Source organism: Ailuropoda melanoleuca, chromosome X, assembly GCF_002007445.2.
Source record: "Ailuropoda melanoleuca isolate Jingjing chromosome X, ASM200744v2, whole genome shotgun sequence".
NCBI classification, from domain to species: Eukaryota; Metazoa; Chordata; class Mammalia; order Carnivora; family Ursidae; genus Ailuropoda; species Ailuropoda melanoleuca.
This window is the reverse complement of record NC_048238.1, coordinates 25,923,880-25,945,912: the sequence shown is the minus strand read 5'-3', so window position 1 is coordinate 25,945,912 and position 22,033 is coordinate 25,923,880. Positions and strand designations below refer to the sequence as shown.

Sequence of the window (22,033 nt, the reverse complement as noted above, 5' to 3'; positions counted from 1 at the left end):
ATAATCCACTCAGTGCTTTAAATTACTTGAATCTGGGCTTTAACTTCTGTGATGGGTAGTGTATTCCCAGTTTACCTCACTTCTAGGGTTGGCCCTTCATAGTCGCAATCAAAGTCTAGGATTTTGCCCACATTCATCTCTACCCCTGGCAGCCTGACTACCTTTTGCCTCCCTATTTCCACGAACCTATGAAAATGCTGCTTAGCCTCAGGTACACCCCTTAGAATGTACAAGTACTTTTACAGAATAAGCAGCACCAAATGCCAGGCTTATCTCTCTGGGCTTTCCTTCCTCCTGGATCTTGGTCCCACAATTCCTCACTGCCTTGGTAGCCTTCCAGTCCCTGAGACAGTTTTATTTTGTTTGTACAACTTCTCGAGCTGTTCTCAGTAGACAGGTGCTTTCGAAACAACCCATTCCACCATATGGGAAGGTAAACTCTCCTTTATTACTCATTTTGTCCCATGTTACCCAGTGCACGGCTTTCTGTGCCCCTATGTGCTCACCAACCCCTTTTTATCCAAAGGAGAACACAGGCTTTGGGGTTGGAGAGGTTTATGTTCAAACTGTGGGTTTACCTCTACTTACAGCACAATCCGCCGTCCCCAGTAACGTTAGCACTTACAGAGCATTATTATCACTGCTAGTTCTATTAAAGCTAATAAATAAGTCATCCTATCCACGAATCTATTCAGTCTCTTCACTCTTCGGTGAAATATGTGCAGGCATTTTCACCTTCACAGCTTGTTCACACTAGCCTTCAATTTTCCCTTTTCTTATGTAATCCAACACATTCTTCAAGCCTAAGATGGAGTTCAAGCTCCGCCAAAGGTATGCCCAAAATTCAAAATCCATACTAACATGTACTTGCTCTAATTCCTATTCATTTTAGCAGCATAGTTTATCAACAATACTCTAATTTTGTGTTAGTCTCTTACCAAAACTAGATTACAAAGCGTTTATGAAACTGGCCAGTAACTCATATCCTCTATAACACACCTAGTATAGCACCAAACACATAACAGGTTCTCAAGACATGAGGGGCATGGTTCGGTATTGAAAAAAGTTCTTCATATCCCATAGATGCAGTAGAAATTAATAAGAAAAGCACATAGGATGGGGCAGAGAGGGACAAAGGTAGAAGAAAAGGAGATGAGTACATAAGCCATCAGAAAAGAAAATATTTCTGGTAAAATATTTACCTAAATCTTTTACTTTAAGTATAACTTCAACTAACCTAGTTGCGTTATTTTAAAATGACGACTCAAAGTCCAAAGTTGCATTTTTACAATTCAAAGTTTAGAGTTTAACAGGAACTTTCTGGTTCCTTTGAGAGGGTCCTTCCTTTTCCCTAAGGGAAAAAAAGTAAAACCCTAAACTAGTTCAAGAAGTTGGCAAATAGTGGTCCATGAAAGAATACCTGCTACGTATCAGTTATTAAAATTGTAATGTCCTGCTTTACTTATTTTCAAAATGATTTGCTCATGAGAATGAGAACTAAATAAAGATTTAAAACACGTACTTTTGTGTAATAGGACCTATGGTTGCAATTCTTTGACATTTTTTGAGTCTTTAATTTTTTTATTGCAAGTACAGAAGACACACTAAATGGTCTCTGATGACACAATAACATTAAATACCTTAATTTTTTATAAAGATTATTTCCAAAGGTTTCATGCTACTCTTACAAGGCATCATTTTAGTATATTTTCTGCTGGAATATCACTTTCTTCCAATCACTACACTAAAGTAACTATACTACTAAAATAACTATCAAGTAAAAATAGCTCACTCTAGAAATCATCCCATCTCTGACAATTTCTGCCTCCATTCCCCACCTGACAACCTGGTATTTTATTGACAGAAACTTGCATTTTTCTATTTGTGAATGGAATGGTACATGTTAGCAACTGTATATTTACAACAAAATTTTCCTTTTAGCAACTGACAGTGTCATTAGTGCCCAAATGTCATGTGTGAAGGTATGCTACATTATACTCATGGTCATTTACATTTAAGGAAGATGTGATACCCAATGTTAGTGTATTTGCAATTTTGAGTTTTTGAACCCCTGCTGAAATAGACACATGTGTAGCAGAAGGAGCTAAAATGTTGAGAATTTTATTTTCATAACCTCAGATAAGTCAATTCAAATTACTAGAAGGGAAGAACAAGTACCTAAGTACTTTATAGACAGATGACTGTGAACATGCATAATTTTGATTTTTGAAGGGAGGAGGTGAGATCTCTTTTAGATGTCAGAAACAGCAGGGACTACGAAACAGTTGTGGCAACACTGAACCAATCGCATAATACAAATAATCAGGAAAACGAGAACGCAAGGGAAAGACTTAATTCGAGATGTGAATAAACACCTGAAGATGGTAAATATAGAACAACTAACTTGTTAGAGAACTATTCTGGCCATCCCATCTGAGTACAGGAAACATGACTGCATGCGTTCTCAGCCAGACGTTTCAGGGTGCCAATGTGTGCAAGTGGACAAAGGCCGTGCATTTGGCCTCCATGAACAACAGCTTACCCACAGCATTGTAGAGAGGCTCTCCAGTTAACTTGTCCCAGACTACAGTGGTTTCCCTCTGGTTACTGACACCAATAGCTTGAAAGAGAAGATTAAACAGAAGGGAATACAAATTAAACAAGCAGAAAACTACTTCAGGAGAATAGTTGTCATGTGGTTTTTTTTTTTTTACAGGCATAATTAAATGTAACAATTCGAAAAAGTATTTGGCGCTTTTGTAGTGGTATTCAATATACTGTCTGTGAGCAGCTCTGAGAAAAGTGAACAGCCACTGTCAAGTGCTTCTTTCTATTTCTGCAAGATTGCTTCCCACTCCACCACGGGCACATGACAACATGGACCCAGATCAATAGCTAAATGAAAGGCTCTCAGGTTACCTCATAAAAAAGGGAATGCACTAATTCCAAATTTACAATACTCGATTATTATTCTATGGAGACCAATAATCACCTCATCCATTTATTTACAAATTGCCATAGGAGAAGGGAAGGAAAACTGAAGGGGGGAAATCAGAGAGGGAGACAAACCATGAGAGACTCTGGACTCCAGGAAACAAACTGAGGGTTTCGGGGGGGGAGGGGATGGGGTAGCTGGGTGATGGGTATTAAGGAGGGCACGTGTGGTGATGAGCACCGGGTGTTATACGTAACTAATGAATCCTTAAACAGTACAACAAAGACTACGTATGTACTATATGGTGGCTAACTGAACATAATAAAAAAAAAAACAGCTACAGATAAAATCCTTCACGCTGGGCAACCTCCTGCTGTGGTTCTTCAGAAATTGTTTTGTTCCCGTATCGGAATATGTTCTAAGACATCTGAATTTGAACCAGGCATAAATACAGTATGTGATGACATTTACATTGTACTGACCTTCACACAACTCAAACGCTGCAGTTATAGTTCTTCTAAGTAAAATACTAATCCATACCATTTCATTCAATTCAGCTTGATTCAGCTAAATCAGAGGTTCTCAGACTTGGCTGTACATTAGAAGCAACTAGAGAGCTTTTAAAAAGAGTCTCAATGCCCAGGCCATGACCCAAACATTCCAATTTAACAGACTGGGGTAGGATCTGAACATTAGTATGTTTCTTTAAAACTCCCCAAGTGATTCTATCATGTAGTCTGGGTTGAACACACTGGCCTGAAGGATCGAACTCAGAATGTAAGATGAGGACCGACTTTAAAGGCTATATAATCAGTAACAGGTCTTCCGCTTAAATCCCCCCAAAACCATTCATCATGTGACCACTGAGACAGCACTTCTAGTGACAAAATACTCACTACCTCTCTCGAGGCAGACCAATCTTTATTCACAACTTTGTTATTAAAAAAAAAAAAAAGCGTCTTCCTTGTAGCTTTCACCTACAGCTCTTAGCTACAGTCTTTGGAGAGTAAGGTTAATACGTCTTCTACATACATGCGAGTCTTTCACAAACTTGAGGCAGCTCTATTGTTCCCCAGGTCTTCCCCTGCGTAAGCTAAACAGTCCAATTTCCTTCCACTGCTCCCACCATATGGCATGGTTTATTTCTTTTTATTTTAAGTAATCCCTATGCCCAGCATGGGGCTCAAGCTCACAACCCCAAGATCAAGAGTCAGATGCTCTACCGACTGAGCCAGCCAGGCACCCTTTCATGTGGCATGATTTAAAATCCCTTCACCACCCCTCCTAGGAACACGCAACTTACTGTCCATACTGTACAAATTGTACACCCAGAATAAAACACAACAGGAATGTTCTCACCAGTACAGAGCTGAGGGGCACCAATAGTTCCCTTGTTCTAAATAATCTTCTTTTTAAAGCTCAAAACAACAGTTTATTTTTAGAACAATACACTAAAATCTAAATAAAAAAGTAATTACTTAGATTTTACTTTAAGGAGATTTTATGTGTAATAGACAGCAATGAAAACTGGCCTATGTAAAATGAACAATATATATTTTTTATTGAGGTCTATGATTGACACATAACATTAGCTTCAGGTATACAACATGATTGGGTAGGTGTATACACTGCAAAGAGATCACAGCAAATCGAGTATCCTCCTGTCACCATACAAAGTTACATAATACGCAATACAATATTGTTGACTATAGTCACCATGCTGTACAGTATATCCCCATGACTTATCTATTTTATGACTGGAGTTTGTACCTCATCCATACCTTCTTCCATTTTGCCCCCCTCCCACCAGCAGCCACCGATCTGTTCTCTCCATCTATTCGTTTTATTCTGTGTTTTTTTTTTAATTCCACATAAAAGTAAAGTCTTAACAATGCTTGTCTTCTCATTTCACATACGCTTAAGGTCCATCCATGTTGTCACAAATGACAAGATTTCATTTTTTAGTGGCTGAATAATATTCCATTGTATACTCCATTCATCCATCAATGGACACTTTGGTTGCTCCTATCTTGGCTATTGTGCATAACTGCAATGAACATAGGGGTGTGTTTATCTTTTCGAATTAGTGTTTTCATTTTCTTTGGATAAATACCCAGAAGTGGAATTGCTGGATCATGTGATAGTTCTGTTTTCACTTTTTTGAGGAAACTGCATACTGTTTTCCAGAGTGGCTGCACCAGTTTGCATTCCCACCAACAGCGCACAAGGGTTCCCTTTCCTCCACATCCTTGCCAACAGCTGTCACGGTCTTTTTGAGAACAGCCATTCTGATAGGCGTGATGGGATATTTCATTGTGGCTTATGATTTGTATTTCCCTGATAATGAGTGATGATGAACATCTTATCACATGCCTGTTGGCATCTGTAGGACTTCTCTGGAAAAATGACATTTGGGTCTCATGCTCACTTCTTAATCGGACTGTTTGCTATTGAGTTGTAGGAGTTCTTTGTAATTTTGGAAATTAACCCCTTATCAGATATATGATTTGCAAATACATTTTCCCATTTAGTAGGTTGCCTATTTTGTTGATGGTTTCCTTTGCTGTGCAGAGGCTTTATAGTTTAGTTTTTGATCATTGATTCAAGCTCTTTGTTAATGTTTGGCCTATTCGGATTTTTTATTTCTTCAAGATTTAGTCTAGGAAGATTGTAGGTTTCCAGCAATTTACCAATTTCTTCTAGGTTGCCCAACTTATTGGCCTAGAATTTTTCATAGTATTCTCCTATGATGTTTTGTATTTCTTTAGTATCAGTAGTAACTTCCTCCCTTTCATTTATGTATTTGAACGCTTTCTTTTTTCTTAGAGAGTCTAGCTAACAGTTTATCTAAATAACCTTTATCCAAAGCAAATTTACTTACTAGAACACCTTTCCTAAAGGTACAAAGATGACTGATGGTCTACTTCAAGAAACTTAGAGGCACAGGGTAAAAGGAAGAGATTTGGGAGCACTTCCTTAAAAACAGAAGACACTAATGTTTGTAGGAATAAAGATGAAAGAAAAAGGAGAATGGGGGGGCAGGGGAGCTGGAAATCAATGAGACATGGTCTTGATTCTTGTAGTGACAGGAGGGGATGAGATTAATGCACAGATGGAGGGAGGAGCCTCAAGAAGGACAGAAGGCTATTGCTTTCCTTGTGATGCGGGGAAGTGGGTAAGAGTTCTAGGTATTACGTACGGGCACAGGAAATGAGGAAGTAAGCCCCCAGAGCCTCAGTGTTCTCTGTGAAGTAGCACACAAGGTTATCTGCTCAAATGGGCTCAAGCAAAATCGGATCATGAGTTTGGGGCACTATTCAATTAGAGCTCAGGTTCTGAAGCCAGACTGTTGGGGTTCAAATTCGAATTTCTGTTTCCTAGCAGCATGATCCTGGATCTCAATCTGTTTTATCTTCTGTAAAACAGAGCTAATAGTTCCCACCTAATAGGGTTACAATGAGGAATCCCTGAGTTAATGTGTATTATGACAGTGCCTGGCACATAGTAACTGCTCAATAAATGTTCCTTACTGCTTCCATCATTGTCATCAGTACTATTTTTAAGTAATTATTTTAGAGAGAGAGAAAGCATGAGCAGGAGGGGCAGAGAGAGAGACACTCTCAAGTAGACTCCACATGGAGCGTGGGGCCCGAGTCAGGGGTCGGTCCCACGACCCTGAGATCACAACCTGAGCCGGAACTAAGATTTGGTCGCTTAATGGACTGCACCACCCAGGTGCCCCTCATTGTCATCAATATTATCGAGGAGAGAGTGGACTAATAGTTGCAGAGAATGGGACTGAGCTAAGCAGGACACATAAAGGAACTGCCCAGCAGTTCTGAGAACACAACAGAGGCCAGAGAACTCAGTGGGACCTCAGCAATGGACTGCTATCATGTGAACATGATAGTTTTAGTGACAACTTTACACTGTGGGATCACAATGAACTCACGGTCCGGTGAAATCTCCTATTCTTCCCCACTACGTTCATTTTCCATAACCAGACTGGCTGCTCGCTTAGCTACAGTCTCTGAGTCACTATCCTATGCCCTTTGGGCTACCTTTCTTTATTGGCTCATTCGAACTTATATTCAGAATGTAATCTAGAGCTATTTTCTCTCTGACTCATTGGTCACAGGTTCCTCCCAGACCACTCCGTCTTTCCCTTCTACCTTAATTTGATTCCTTTGGGCCAAGGAAAATTGCTCTTCTTGCAGACAAAGTCCAGTGAAATAGCTTCTCAGGATTCTTCGGCAGCCATAAACACATCTCCATTCCTGGTTTCTCCTCAGGGCACATAGGCCTGAGGCAGCACCTCTGAACTTTTTCACTGTTCCAACTTCTCGTCACTTTTACCCTAAAATCCTCTGTATTAAGATTTTTTTTTTTTATGTGGAGTTTGAACTCACGGCCCTGAGATCAAGAGTCACAAGCTCTACCTACTGAGTCAGCCAGGCCCTCCTGCGTCGTCTATTTTTTTTTTAAAGAAAACTTCTCTGGGGCACCTGGGTGGCTCAGCCAGTTGAGCACCAGACTCTTGATTTCCGCTCAGGTCATGATCTCAGGGTTGTGAGATTCAGCCCCATGTTGGGCTCAGCGGGGAGTCTGCTTCTCTCCCTCTCCCTCTGCCCCTTCCCCCACTCATGCTTCTGCATGCTCATGCATGCGTGCTCTCTCTCTACAATAAATAAATAAATCTTAAAAAAAAAACAAAAACAAAACTTCATGAAATTCTACCTATGAAACTAATAGAATATATGTTAATTAGATTGAATTTAAATAAAAGATAAAAACAAAACAAAAACAAAACTTTTCTGGCTGCTAATCCCAGCATACATGCTTCTCTTAATAGTGCCTAATTTTAATTCCCTCTTTCTCAGAATTACATATTCAGGTTCTGTAGTTCTCCATTCTGGTTTATCTCCCATTTAGGAGCTTATAAGAGTTATGTGCATAAAATATATATAACTTCCTGGCCCCACAGTCTTTTATTACAGATGCTATCATCACCGGCATATATAAACCCAGTGTAGTACATTGTATCTAGGAGGTTCATGCTTCACCTATACATTCTTTTTCAGGAGGTATTTTTCTCAACAATGAGTGCTGCGAGTCAAATTAACTAGTTAAACACTAACTTCAAAATCTCTGGTTCAATTTTGCTTAATACTGCCTGTGAAAAGTTACCATCACAGTTAAGAAAATGTACTTAGCCTTTCGAAATACTGCAGGGTGTTATAATTGTTGTTGGTAGAATTATGGATGGTAGGCATTCTTATTTAAAAATAAAACCAGGAGCACCTGGCTGGTTCAGTCAGTAGAGCATGCAACTCTTTGATCTTGGGGTCATGAGTTCAAGCCCCATGTTGGGCCTAGAGCCCACTTAAAAAATTAATAAAAATAAAATCATAATTTATAATTGGAACATGTTTTTAGGAAAAAAAAAAAACCAAACCCTAAAACGACCCAAAGGGAAATAAGAGCCCCGGAGGAAGGCTCTGGGGCTACTAAAAGTGCCATGTGGGGAGAGGTCTAAAGCTTTGTAAGGAAAACAGTCTCTGGAAAATGTGTGCTTGAGGCACATTATAACATTTGGAAATGAGATGCAGCCACAGCTGGGAAGCTATTCTGGAGAACAAGGTGCCTTTCTGAGACCCTCTGAGAGCAGACAGAAGACAGAAATGTGTGTGGATATGTTTGGCAGAGCCAGGCAGTGGGTGTGGGGGTTTCCCTTTTCTCTAACAGTGTGGCCACTCCTTTTAATGCAAGAGAATTTAATCACTGAAAATTTTATGTTCTCCGGTTTTTAAAATTTATTACTTTTTAAAAAGATTTATTTATTTATTTATTTATTTATTTATTTATTTATTTATTTATTTATTTATTTATTTGAAATAGGCCAAGCTTATTCCCACCTCAGGAACGCTGCACATGCTGCTTCCTTTTCCTCAAACTTTTTTCTCTCCGCTATTTGTGTCCCTTTTGGCATCTGAGACCTCAGCAGAAGTGTCCCCTCCTCAGAGAGGCCTTCTCTACCCACCCAAACTAAAATAAGCCTCCAGGCTCACCCCACTGTATCAATCAGTTTTAGCTTCTGCATGGGACTTCTTAGTATCTGAGATCAGCTTGTATTTGTCTGCTGTTATTGTTGGGCTCACACCCACCGGAATAAAAGCTTCATGAGAACAGGGACCTAATCTTCCCATTTATTGTTGCATCCTTGGTTTGCACAGAAATGCTTGCCACTGCACAGGCATTCAATTATGCGCTGAATGAAGGAATGAATAAATTTGATTGAGATAATCATACACGGAGAAAAACATTCTATTAAAAATACCTTTTATGTTGGAAATATCAATATTGAGCTGTCCAAGTTTCTCACATGTTTTCTCTATACACTCATAGACAGACTGCAGAATTTCCTTAGGATCTTGTTCCACCCATCTTTGAACAAAAGAACGTATTTTGTTAGTCCACAAGAAAGCAATACAAACGTAATTTATTTCTCTAGAAATGTGCACTTCTGAGGATGTGGCTGGTACATAAATCAAAGAAAATTACATTAGCAAAGAAAAGTATCACCAGTATTCTAAACAAATGATTTTAAACAAAAGCCTATTTTCCTTACATTTTTCTTATTCTTCATATAGTAATTAATCTTTGAAAGAAGGCAAGTAATGACCACATACAGCAGATACCTACTTTTAAATAATTTTTTCAAATCCAATAAGAATTAGGTCCCCAATTCTTTATATCCTGTGGTTTCAATGACTTTTAATAAACCATCTACACGTTCTCACTAGTCACTAGCTATTTCTAAGTAGACTGAAATATATGTATTAGTCTTGGGATGGATGGACTGATTTGATCTACTTATTTACTTGTATATGTACTTATTTATTTATGAAGCAAAAGGAATTCTGGAAAGTCAAAGAAGTATATTAACCTCTTCTGCCCCATTTTTCTCCCAAACTATTTTGTGAGAATTTAGGGGAAAAAATTTAAATTTCTTCCAGTAATTATTTCACGTAGACAAGGGATTGCTTCCAATTTTCAGACCTAATCCCGGTGCCATTTTGGTAAGGTACGAGGACCTTGGAAAGATGAAAGGCTCATAATAAATGACAAGGAAAAGAAATGTGGAAAAAACAAATGGCAATTGAGGAAAACCACAAGTAAAAAGGACCCAAATTTTAAAAATCCTACCCTACAATCTGCAAGCACAAGGGAATTCCAAATACCTTTCTTCTTGGCCTTCCTTGAGTCTGCCAAGCTTTCCTGAGCTTTGAGTTGTCTCAATTCTTTTTCTAAAAACTTAACCTCCTTCACATATTTCTAACTTCTGTCTCTTCAAGACCTAGGTGCTCTCTCTCCAAACTGCACTGGGATTAGGTCTGTGGACAGTCATTCTAATGCTGGTACTGTAGCAATAGTGTTTATTATTAAAGTAATTCTCTAAAACGTAGGAGAACATTTTTCATGGAAAGAAAATACTAAAATTTGGAACAGCATCAAGTTTTTTTTTCTCTTTCTCAAAGTGAGTTAAATTTTAAAGTAAAATAAACAGATCAAAAGTACACAATTTGTTGCATTTTAACAAATGTATGTTTCCATCTAACCAACACCCCAGTCAAGATATAGAATTATTCCTGTCACTCCTGAAAGTTCTTCCATGCCTCTTTCAAGTGAATCACATACTCCACAGGCAACCAATTTTTGGATTTCTATCATCTTAGATTACTTTAGTCTCTTCTCCTATCTCAGATACAGCCATGTAGTATGTACTCCTTTGTGTTCAGCTTTTTTGTTTCATGATATTAATACAAATCAACCATGTTGTTGCAAGCACCAATTCACGTTTTAAAATCTGCCTCATGGTATTCCACTGCTATTCATTCTACAGATGACAGGCATTTGGGTTGTTTCCAGTTTGGGCTATTATGAATAAAGCTGCTATAAACATTCATGTATGTCTTTCTGCAGCCATATGCTTTCTGCTTTCATTTCTCTTGGGTAAATTACTAAGAGCAGAATCCATAGATACATGGCTGATTTCATAAGAAACTGCCACAGGTTTTCAAAGTGGGTGTATCATAAACATCATTAAATTTTAAATAATATACTTAACATTCTATTTAATCACAACTACTACATATGCACATTATCCCCAAGAAGAAGGACTTCAGCATTAGACGATAAGAGATGTGAATGCTTACACTCCAATCAGCAAAGCGGTGTTCGCCAAGAACGGACACAGAACTAAATGCCTTCAAGGTCATTGTGGAATTTCTGATATTTAATACTCCTTTGCCTTACTACTTTATTATCCCTTCCTTTTATGTCACTGAATTCCCAAACCATCAATCACCCACGTGTTTTTTGCAGAGCAACCAAGGTATTGCTTCTTTCCTTGACTAAAACCTCTCTCTCAAGTCTTCTCAGGAGCGGTTTGGTCACACTTACTTTACAAGGCCACAGGGCTGGTAAGGGGAGATGGATTAATAAACATGAGGTATCTTTACATATTAAATCAGGAAACATACCCTTCTCTTGGAAACTCTTGTTTTATTTCCACTTGATGATGACTAAGGAGTTCAGCTGTTTTTGAATTGAAAACCTGAAAAACATATTGCAATATTAGGGTGAAAATGCACGTAGAGAGCAAAGGTGTTCAAAGCTATTCAGCAACTGAAGTTCTCAGTTACTGATAGAAAAAGTCCAATCAGGGGCGCCTGGGTGGCACAGCGGTTAAGCATCCACCTTCGGCTCAGGGCGTGATCCCGGCGTTACGGGATCGAGTCCCACATCAGGCTCCTCTGCTGTGACCCTGCTTCTTCCTCTCCCACTCCCCCTGCTTGTGTTCCCTCTCTCGCTGGCTGTCTCTATCTCTGTCGAATAAATAAATAAAATCTTAAAAAAAAAAGTCCAATCAGATGAAATGCCACACAGAATGTTCTACCTTCTCTTCAAATAGAATTATGATAAAAAGAAATCTTTTGAACATGAAGCTAAAGGGGCAATTCCTTATTCTTAAAAAAAAAACTGGCTCCAGGTGTAAGAAATTGAATACATCAACCAATTAATAGCATGGATCTCAAGAGAGAATAGGAAAACCAAGAATAAGAGAGAGGTGGCAAAATGCTGATGGTGATGGTGTAAGGTTCCAGTCTGCTTCCATCTTGGATGCTGGGGCAGAGAAGGGCACTGCGCAAATTCCTTTGAAGGGAAGCGCCGCAATGCATCTAGCTCTTATAAAGGTAAACAGAGCCCTATTAACAGGGGGAGAAGTGTTTCCTGGCATCCTCCTGGCTGAGTGCTCCCTGTGACATACTTGTCATGAATTGTTGACCTTTGGTATAAAACATTTAAACCAATGGATGAAAGCTACCCAAGAAGTGCTACACAACCCTCCATAATTTTAACACTAAAACAATACTTAAAAAAAAAAAACTTAGCCACCTTTTCTCATATACATTCTTTTTCACCTGTGACTACCTATATACTTGAGTACCAAAGTCCTTAGGCTTTCAGAGTCGGGATTCATATTTTAATTAAACTCATCTTCCGAATTCACTGTAATTACAGTGGTAAACTTACATCCAATTAGGTAAGAAAGTGTTTCCACACCTAGGTTTCCTGTGGGAGAAAATTACCTGCTCAATGCAGTCTACGAAAGGGAAAGTAAGAAGAGAAAACATACCATGAGCGGCTGCTGCTCTCCCTCCCCAGCACACTATGTCCCTTTTGGGAGGAAGTGATAAATATAATGAAAGCAAGAAGGTAAATTCTCAAGTCCTTTGAGGAGATAAAATATCTTACAAGTCAAAGGTTAACTTGGCATGTCATAAATAAAACGCACTCGACAGAACCCCAAGGAATAGCCTCCTATATTTACAACTTAGCATTAGGCTGTATCTCTAGGATGTTCACTCCATTTTGTCTTGTTCTATTCTGAATTATCTCTAGAGCCTTGAAGAGTGCCTGGCATAGGGCTGACAATAAATATTTGGCGAATGTCTGAAAAGATATGGTCTACCAGGTACTTATTGGGAGAAAAATTATCAAGTCAAATGAGAAATGGTTATGTGGCAGAAAATCTCTAATAGGAAACCAGAGCTGTATTACTTTTATCCATACTGCTGCTGCTTCTAGGGTCTACCTGCAAATCCTCAAGGGACTCTGGGTTAAGAGACGAGGTGTCCCTTCTGGTTGGCTGAATTCATAAAGACCTCAAGAGCTATGGGGCTCTGAATGGAGTAGGATCCCTGTTCCATCATCTCATAGTTTTAACTAGGCTAACTTCAGGACCCTCACACTAATAATGGATTTGTAGGTCTTTGGAATAGGCAGAGAAAAGGGGAGAACTTTGGTAAATTCCATTTGGCTTATTGGACCATGACGCCGGTGATCACACAGCATTTGGACGTAACAGGCTGGAGCCTGGACCTCCTTACTTCTTCAGAGTTCTGAAACTGTGCAGAAAATAGACACTACTTTTAGAGGTTTAGGAGCTGACCCTGTGCAACACTTCCAAGTTTGTGGGACACTTTCTAGGTTTCATATTTTTAGACTCACCAACTTTCTTACTGCAGCACTGTCCAACAGAAATGCAATGCAAACCACTTAAGTAAGTTTTTTTCATTAAAAAAAAAAACCGTAAAGAGAGGCAGGTAAAATTATTTTTATTAATGTTTTATTTAGGCTAATATATCTAAAAAATTATCATTCTGACACGTGATTAACAGCAAAAACTATTATTGAGACCTGTTACTTTTTTAGAAGTAAGTCTTTGAAATCTGGTATCTATTTTATGCTTATGGTCCATCTCAACTTGGGCTAACCACATTGAAAGTGGTCAAGAGCCACATGTTGCTAGTGGCTGGAGTACAGGACAGTGAAGTTCTGCAGTAATGTTTTTCTCATACATCTAGGTTCCTGTGAAGTTTCAATGTCTGTCCCTTTGTCTGCAGATGGACAAATATACAAAGAAGGCTAATGATGCTTCCACAATCCTTTCTGCTTGGAGGGTTACAAAGATATGAGAACACAATGTCCACCCAGTAGCGAGAATGCTAGTCTGATGTTTTCCAACAGATTTCAAAAGCCACTGTCAACTGAAGATGGCAATGGCTATATGGTCTGTCTTATAAAAGTTCTAGCATGGTCATTGTTTAAAACTCATTAGGTGGCAAAGGAGAAAGACCTCAGAACTACAGAAGTTCCTCACCTTTTTCTCCCTTTTCGGATTTGAAATTCACCAAGTTTAAGTCAGTTGAAATTTCAGATGCACAACAGCACAGAATCGAAGGCTCTCTTTAAGAAAATTAATTAAAAGGAATATTTGAAGGCACAAGGACTCTACTCTTCCTGGAAGAGATCCTCAAGACCCTGTGGGCTGGCGTTTTCAAAACGTACTCTTTGCATCTCCAGGACCCTTCAGAACCTAGAAAGGAGGGACAGGGAGCTCCAGCCGAGCCTCCGGGCCACGCCATACCTCAGATGTCACATTTTATTGACTTGAGCTTCCAGATTTAGGCCCTTTCAGAAAAGAGCTTAACAATGGAGTTCTAGGGCAAAAAAGAAAATGATGACACAAACTGAAACCCATGGCCCTAATGTAATGCTCTCATACTTCCAAAGTGAGCTCCGGAAGATTGGATAATACTCACACACGGGACTAAACTCGGAGTTTTCTACATGCCAATTCAGTGCTTTTCCAGTACAAAATCATGCTAATACAAATTATGATCTTTTCATCCTCCATTAAGTGGCAGCAAATATGGAGTTTTAGGACATAAAAGGAAAAAGTTCACCTCACTCAGACTTGTGGGGGTCAGAGAGAAGGGCTACCAGAAGCGATAACTTCTAGGCTAAGACTTAAGGTGGACTGGAAGGGAGTGCGTGTGGGCCTGAGAAAGGGATGGGAGGCTAGGCGGAGGCGGGGAGAGCAGCTACCACGTATCTGTGGGGATCCAGGTGAGACAGCTGAGGGCTCCTGTCAGAGGAGGAGCAGCCGTGGGGATCGAAAGAAACTGTTGCATTGCTGAGAGAGATTTAATTTAGGATATAAGTAATTAGATGCGTCAAGGGCTTGGACGGGGAGGAGTAGAGGAAAAGGAGGGACACTCATGGATGACAGGGGACAGGCTGGCATAGGCAGAGTTTACAAGACACAAGATAGGTAGGGTAGGACCAGTTGTTAACACAAAGGGGTTAAGGAGATCCCAGAGTTCATTTCAGATAACGTGTTGTTTGGGGTTCTATTCGGGCATAGACAGAGATGTCCAGCGGACAGCTGCTTATATTTTAGGTCATAAGCTTAAAGAGTGAGATCTGTTCAGGTTACAAACCTGGAACTAGTAGACAGGTAAGTCCTGGAGATCTAACACAGAGCATAGCGATTAGAGCCAACAATATTGTATTATAAACTTCAAAGCTGCCAAGAGACTAGATCTCAATTGTTCCCAGTACGAAAAAGAAATGATAATTCTGTGGCATGATAGAGGTGTTAACCGTGGGCATCATATTACAATACATAAACGGGTCAAACAACACTTTCTACACCTTAAGCTTACACTAGGTTACATGTCGGTGGTTATATTTGAATTTTAAAAAAGGGAACGAGAAAGAGATCAGTCTGTTCTCAGAATTTTGTGTTGGGCAGAGAGGCAGATGAGAACTTCATGCTTGGTGTTAACACGGAGGCAAAGAGCACCGGCCTGGGAGGTACACAGAGCCGGGAGTGCGGGGTCAAGCTCCAGTCCTGCCCACGTCAGCGGTTTGACTTTAACTTTTCTGAACCTCGACTTTTCTGTCAAAGGATTAAATGGAAGAACTCATGGCAAATATTTCACATGGGGCAGGAACGTAGTATGAGACCACCGCTGGTGCTGCCACAACTATTTTCATTGCTATTACTGCTGTTATTACTACCACCAGCCGGCAGTTCAACCGCCCAGTGGGAGTGAGGATTCAAAGCCACCTGTACTATATTCATCTCTAAGTCCAAATCACTCCTCAGTTCTAGATTCTGTTTTATGGGGAGGGCAATTACAAGCTGAAGAGAGGTTTAAAAAAAAAAAAGGAATACTGACCATCTAAGTCCTGAATGATACTGAGGGGCGCCTGGGTGGCTCAGTCAGTTAAGCGTTGGGCTCTTGGTTTCAGCTCAAGTCCTGATCTCAGGGTCCTGGGATTGAGCCCATTGCAATGGGCTCCCTGCTTCGCGGGGAGTCCGCTTGAGATTCTTTCCACCTTCCTCCCCCTCCCCTTCTGCCCCTCTTCCTATTCCGGTGTGCATGCACACGTGTATGTGCACATTCCCTCTCTTGTAAAACATAAAATCTTAAAAATAAAAAAAAAACTGAAGAAAAAGTGAATGTAGGAAAGGAATTTAGCAGTGCAGGCACATAGCATACACCCCAAAAATGTCACCGCTCCTGCTGCTGCTGCTGCTACTAATGCTTATTATTATTATTATTATTAGGGCTACTACTATTATTACCTTCAAGTGGTAGAATTACAAGTCACCAGCTCTATAGTCACCACTAAGCCTAATTCATGACTCAAATCCAGCTTTGCAGGAGAGGGATAGCTTAAAAAGTGAAGACACAAGGAAAATTATTTTTATAAAAAACTATTTAAGGACTTTCTTAAACAACGCATGCCTTCCTTGTCTTAGAAGGATAGTGGTAAAATAAGGACATGCTGTCCTTACTAAGAAACTGTCCCTTAGGGTCCTAAGATGAATTCACTTATCCTTGCTCACTCATCCTATGACTAATTCAGCCAGCCCATCATAAACATGCACATTCATTTCCCTCTTCAAATGATTTCCCCACTGGCCTACGCTTTTACACCACACTCGGCTTCACTATGTGATAAAACATTTTTCAGGAATGTAAACTCCTTCTCTAGAACTCTATGATACTACATAAATTTGAATGACCTAAAATAAAAATACTAGCTACAAATGTATTACATTGCCAACTTGACCACAAACGGCATACTGGCGTCTTCCAACAAGCCACAGAAGTAAGGAAAACACGGCAAATGACATTATATTTTTCTTAAAAATGAAACTGTATTAAATAGCATATACTATATTGAACACAGCTAGAACTGCTAAATTAGACTTTTTCCAAGACTCCACAAATTTTACCCTTCCTAGTCTTCCAATCCTAGAGTTCAAGTCAACACATGTGAAGGGCTTGGATGTCGTCATGCAAGGAGCACCCACTACATGCGAGTTGCTGTGTTAGGCTTTGGGGAGGAAAAAACAGATACCATCCCGCCCTTTAAGGAGCTCAACATTGAAAGCTCTTAACATGCAATGCTATGGGAGACAAGAGAGCGAGGGGGTGGCAGCTCTGTGATGACACTGTGTTCTTGCCATTTGTGTAAGGTGATGGGCAAGAAAATAACCCAACCTAGTGGAAAAAAGAAAACACAAAAGAAGCACGACTGCACTTATAACAACAGTGGCCTCGTTCTACCTAGGAACCAGATGAGTTTTTATCAATTTTACTGTTCATTAGTCCCCAGCCCCTCATGGGTGCTTAATAAACACATGTCGAAAGAAGGAAAGTGGAAATCAGTCCCTAAGCCTGATGAGATCTCGAAGTATGATGGAACAATGGGGGCCAAGGCAATGCTTCCTGCCAAAGCAAGCACAGAACTACAGTTCTAGCCTTGCTTGGAGATGCTGGCTATTGTAACAAAATGGTTGTGCAACCATTATCCACGGTGACGACACCTGAGCCCTGCCCAGGACCTGCTGAATCTGAGTCACATATGATCAAAACCAGCGAGACTTATTCAAAGGCAACGTTTTCTTTTTTTTAATGTATTGCGAAACGAATGCATGCGTATGTTTTTCTTGGTGAAGATTCACCTGTGATTGTAATCAGAACGGACACGTGAAAGGTGGTAAGTGGCCTTCCCCAGCCTCTCATCTTCCCTTCACAGAGCTCCAGGCAGCCAGGAAGCCTAGGGCAGGAATTAGGAGGACAGGCTTCTGAGTGCAACAGACCTGGCCTTGAATCCTAGTTCCACCGGTTACTCTGTGACCTTGGGCACAGTCTTCAGCACAGTCCAATAACCCGTGGAAAGGAGCTTAATAATACTACGTACATCACGGTTGTTAGGAGGATTAAATGAGATAATGCTGGAAAAATCCTCAACTGCTACATCCAACACATTTCAAGTCACAACACATTCCAAGCCTTTGCTTTTTGTAACATCCAACTTAATGGGGGAAAAACAAAGTTACCAAATTAAAGAAGGAAGTTGACTGTTTCAGCTGAAACTTTGGTCTTCTAAAGAAATGGCCTGGCCCCTCCTTAAAACCTGTTACACTGATTCTCTTTCCAAGAAGTTCCTATTCTGTAATCTGAGTAATCACGTGCCAACCTCAATTCATTTTCCTATCAGACAAGTATGAAATTCTCCCTTTAGCACAAAGCCTATGCATAGGGTCGCAGGCGGAGGGGGGGCTCTTCGACAGCTAGAAGTGAGCATGTTCTAAAAGGGCAGGTCTACTCCTAAAACAGAAGAAAGTAAATAATCAAACATACCCAAGTCACGAAGTTTCAGGATTTTTTGGCAGGTTAAAAAAAAAAAAGGAATCAAAATTCAGTTAGCCTATTAAAGAGAAATAAACATCTATTCGATAGATACGTAGCAAGAGCTCCCTGCAGACAAAACACGCGTTCCTTTGTGGTGTTGACCAAGGAACAGAGAACAACAAGACTTCAAAAGAGGTCCCTGCTCCAAAGTACAACAGGTATATAACTATAATAGAGAGCAGGTGATAAGAGCTAGGAATAGAGGTTTAGGAAACGTCGAATAGGAAGGGGTAGAAATTCCAAGGGTTTGAGGAAGACCTGCTAAGAGATGGCCGTTGAAGCACCATTTGGAGGTAGACTTGAATTTCAAGCAGCAGATCTGGGGAATGGGAGGAGGCAATTCGCTCGGATGAAAAAGCATGAATAAAGAAATCTTGTGTCCTTCATGGGAGAAAGCTAACATTGCTAGTACAGAAAAAGGAAGAAGAAAGCTTGCAGAGGTTATGGGTCTTGTAAAAGTTGAATGAGGTACGCCAATCTAATGAATAATGGTCAGGAAGTTATTCAGACACCTTTAACTTTGTAGGCTCCTTATAACAGTGTGTATCCACTGTATTCTTTCCTGAGAGGTAAGCAATGAGTTTTGAGTCATAATTACAACACAGAACAAAACGACTGGAACAACTCCTGGGAATCACCCTGGGATTGAAGAACGTATTCAGCAAATCTATCATCTGCATTTTGCAGGGAGTGGTTTAGCAACCGCTTTCCTTATAACCAAAGAAGAAAACACCTCACTAAACCGTTCCTAAATTCTGTTCGATTTCACGCATGATCTCTAAGTCTTTTATCTACCTGTGAAGCATGCTTTCATAGTTGTTTCTCAAGAAGCAGAAAACTTACTTGATCAACTTTTATGCATCATTCTATAAGCAGGATGGGAATCTTGGGAATTTTCACCTTAGCTTACTCAATGAGATCATGCTATATAGGGCCCCCAACTTCCGGGGGCTTGTGTTGTCCATGTCACACACTGAGCAAATGATTGTGATAACATGAAGTTGACGAATTCTTCCCCCACCAATGCAGAAAGATGCCTCTTGGGGCAGCAGAATCTGAGGAACAACCTGAAGTGGATAAAGAAGATTACTGGGCTACATGGACAGCAGCTGTGAAGAGTCAAAAGGAAGACAAGCACGTAAGGCTGGCTCCTAAAAGGGAAGCCTACAAAGTTATGAAATACTTTACCCATATTCACAGAGGGCGAAAGCTGTATAAACTTGAGAACAATCGTCATGCTGAGTTTGGCCCCCACCATGCTTTATGAACTAGTCGCCAACATTTAAGAACAGAAAGAGTTCACTGAAAACTCTAGACTATCAGCTTTTCTTAAAGAATTTGAAGATCTGGCAACACTAGGCTTGGTGTTCCTGCTTGGCAGCTGTAGGCTGTCCCCTTGGCCTGAGTCTGCTCTCCACCTTCTACCTGGCTGGCCCCTACGGGCATTTGTGTGGGCAATTCTTGAATATGATTTCAAAAATTAACCCACAGTTAACACACATGTCTTAATGGTCTTTCTTCATTTGGGGAGATGGTAATGATGATTGTGCATTTTATATATTAATCAAATCCAGTTAGACTATCTTATTTATGATTCAGGATTACTTTACAAACATTTATATGAAAATAAGACAAAGTGAAACCTGCCCTGGGTGATCAAAAGATAAGCAATGTAAGAGGCAGTAGAACTATGTCTCAGCAGCTCAAACCAGGGTAAGTCATTAAAGAAGATTCAAACTAAAATTGGACTGAAAACTTTTCACTCTAGACAAGGGAGACAAGTATCAAAATGAAGGCACAAATGCAGGTTTTAGTCAAGTGGTCAGCTCAACAGAACTTGGAAAAAATGTGTAAACTTTATATATAATGTATACATATATGTGCACAGATATATACAGATACAAAATAATGCACGAAAAAATGATTTGAAGGAAAGTGAAGACATAGCTAAATAATCATTCAATATTTACATCAACCTGTCAACTGAGTCAAATGTCCATTGAAAGCTTGAGTTCTTAACCACCATTTATTTAAATTACTTTTAAATTATCTTACTAAACTCGCTGCTAGATCACTTTAGGAGCAAGTTTCCTAATTGCACAAAACATATTAATAAGCGGAGTCCCTTAAATAGCACTCCATTGTGATAAAACTGCTGTCATATACGGTAAATAAAAAGAGAAACAGAATTTTCCTGTCACTTTATGCTGTGAAGCACGGAGAAAACCATCTGTTTGTAACCGGCAAAGTATCAGAACTGAAATTTTCGAGTCTCCGAAATTAAATAAAGATGCTGGTAAAAGCAGTGTAGTGTGACTTTTTCCTAATGTGTTCAGCGCCGCCCCCCCACCCCACCACGCCGGCACTCCACCTTCTGCAATTTCTGTGGGAGAGGATGACAACGCATCATCACGCCAATACTATATTCGTTCTACTGCTCCAAAGGACGCTGTGTTAGGCTACCAAAGGCGTGACACAGCTTTCGCCCCATCCAAGGACGTCCTGCGCCCCGCAGGCCAAATGCTGCTGGGGAAGCCCGCAGCAGCGGTCAATGTGGCCACCTGTCCCTGGCTGTAGGCGGGCCGCTCAGCACGGATGCTCGGCGAGTCCTAGCTCCCTTTGGGGGTGGAGTCCCCTATTAGTAGCTCCACCACCAAGGCCAGGGCTGCTCAACTCGGCCGCGGGGGTCGCGAGAGGCCGAGGTCCCCCAGGCCCACTCAGGCCAGCTCCAGCGTGGCAGGTCCCGCTCTGGGGGCCTTGGCCTCCACCCTTTGCCTAGCGACCCGGGGCCCAGGGTCGGGGAAGGCGCAGGATGGGGACTCGACAGCCAGACCCAAGGTCCCTGGGCTCCCGCCTCGGCTCAGCGCCTCCTCAAATGTCACCCTGGGCTCACCAAAAAGCGCGTTGAGCTGGTGCCCTGGTCCACTGCCCCCACCAATGGCCCCAAAACTGCTTTCTTCGCGGCTGCCATGAAACCAGCTTCGGGTCAGCCGGCTATCGCGGCCCGTTTCCCGGGTGACGGCGGCGGGCGGGGGAGGGGCAGGCGGCGAGCCGGGAAGGCGAGGCGGCGTGCGATGGCAGAACGTTCGGACCGCGCTCCAGGCAGCCCCTTTACCCGCGCGGAACCTTCTCACCCCGCCCCTCCGACCCAGGCCCCGCCCCCAAGCGCATTCCCCACGACTCCGGGGGCGTGGCGGGGGGGGGGCGCTGCCTGCCGGGCCAGCCAATTAGCGAACGCATAAAGAAGCGGAACCTTCCGACAATCGGAGGGCGGTGAGACGTCACAGGGGCGGGGCCTGGGCGCGGCGGAGGCGGTGGCCCGCGCAGCAGGTCACGTGGGCTCCGGCGACCCGGCGGCCGAGCCTTCCTGCCGCAGGGCCGGGGCCGTGGCCGGGGGCGGAGGCGGAGGCGGGTGCTGCCCTTTGGCTGGGAGCGCCGCTGGCCCTTGGAAAGCGCACAACTCCCAACCCGC

At 41.4% G+C, this 22,033-nt stretch overlaps 1 protein-coding gene across 2 annotated transcripts in view; it reads right to left on the bottom strand.

The window, feature by feature from the left end:
- GK (glycerol kinase) overlaps nt 1-21,691 on the bottom strand; it is a 71,917-nt gene extending 50,226 nt beyond the window's left edge. Inside the window, exons 1-4 of one of the 2 annotated variants that reach the window (XM_011222081.3) lie at nt 21,455-21,691; nt 11,479-11,552; nt 9,273-9,379; nt 2,543-2,620 (exon numbers count right to left, since the gene is read on the bottom strand). In XM_011222081.3, the coding sequence (XP_011220383.2) occupies nt 2,543-2,620; nt 9,273-9,379; nt 11,479-11,552; nt 21,455-21,532 (337 nt within the window). In that variant the 5' untranslated portion in view covers nt 21,533-21,691. The remainder of the gene's footprint in view (nt 1-2,542; nt 2,621-9,272; nt 9,380-11,478; nt 11,553-21,454) is intronic. The other variant, XM_034649606.1, reaches the window with a different exon arrangement.
- Between the last annotated feature and the right edge of the window lie 342 nt (nt 21,692-22,033).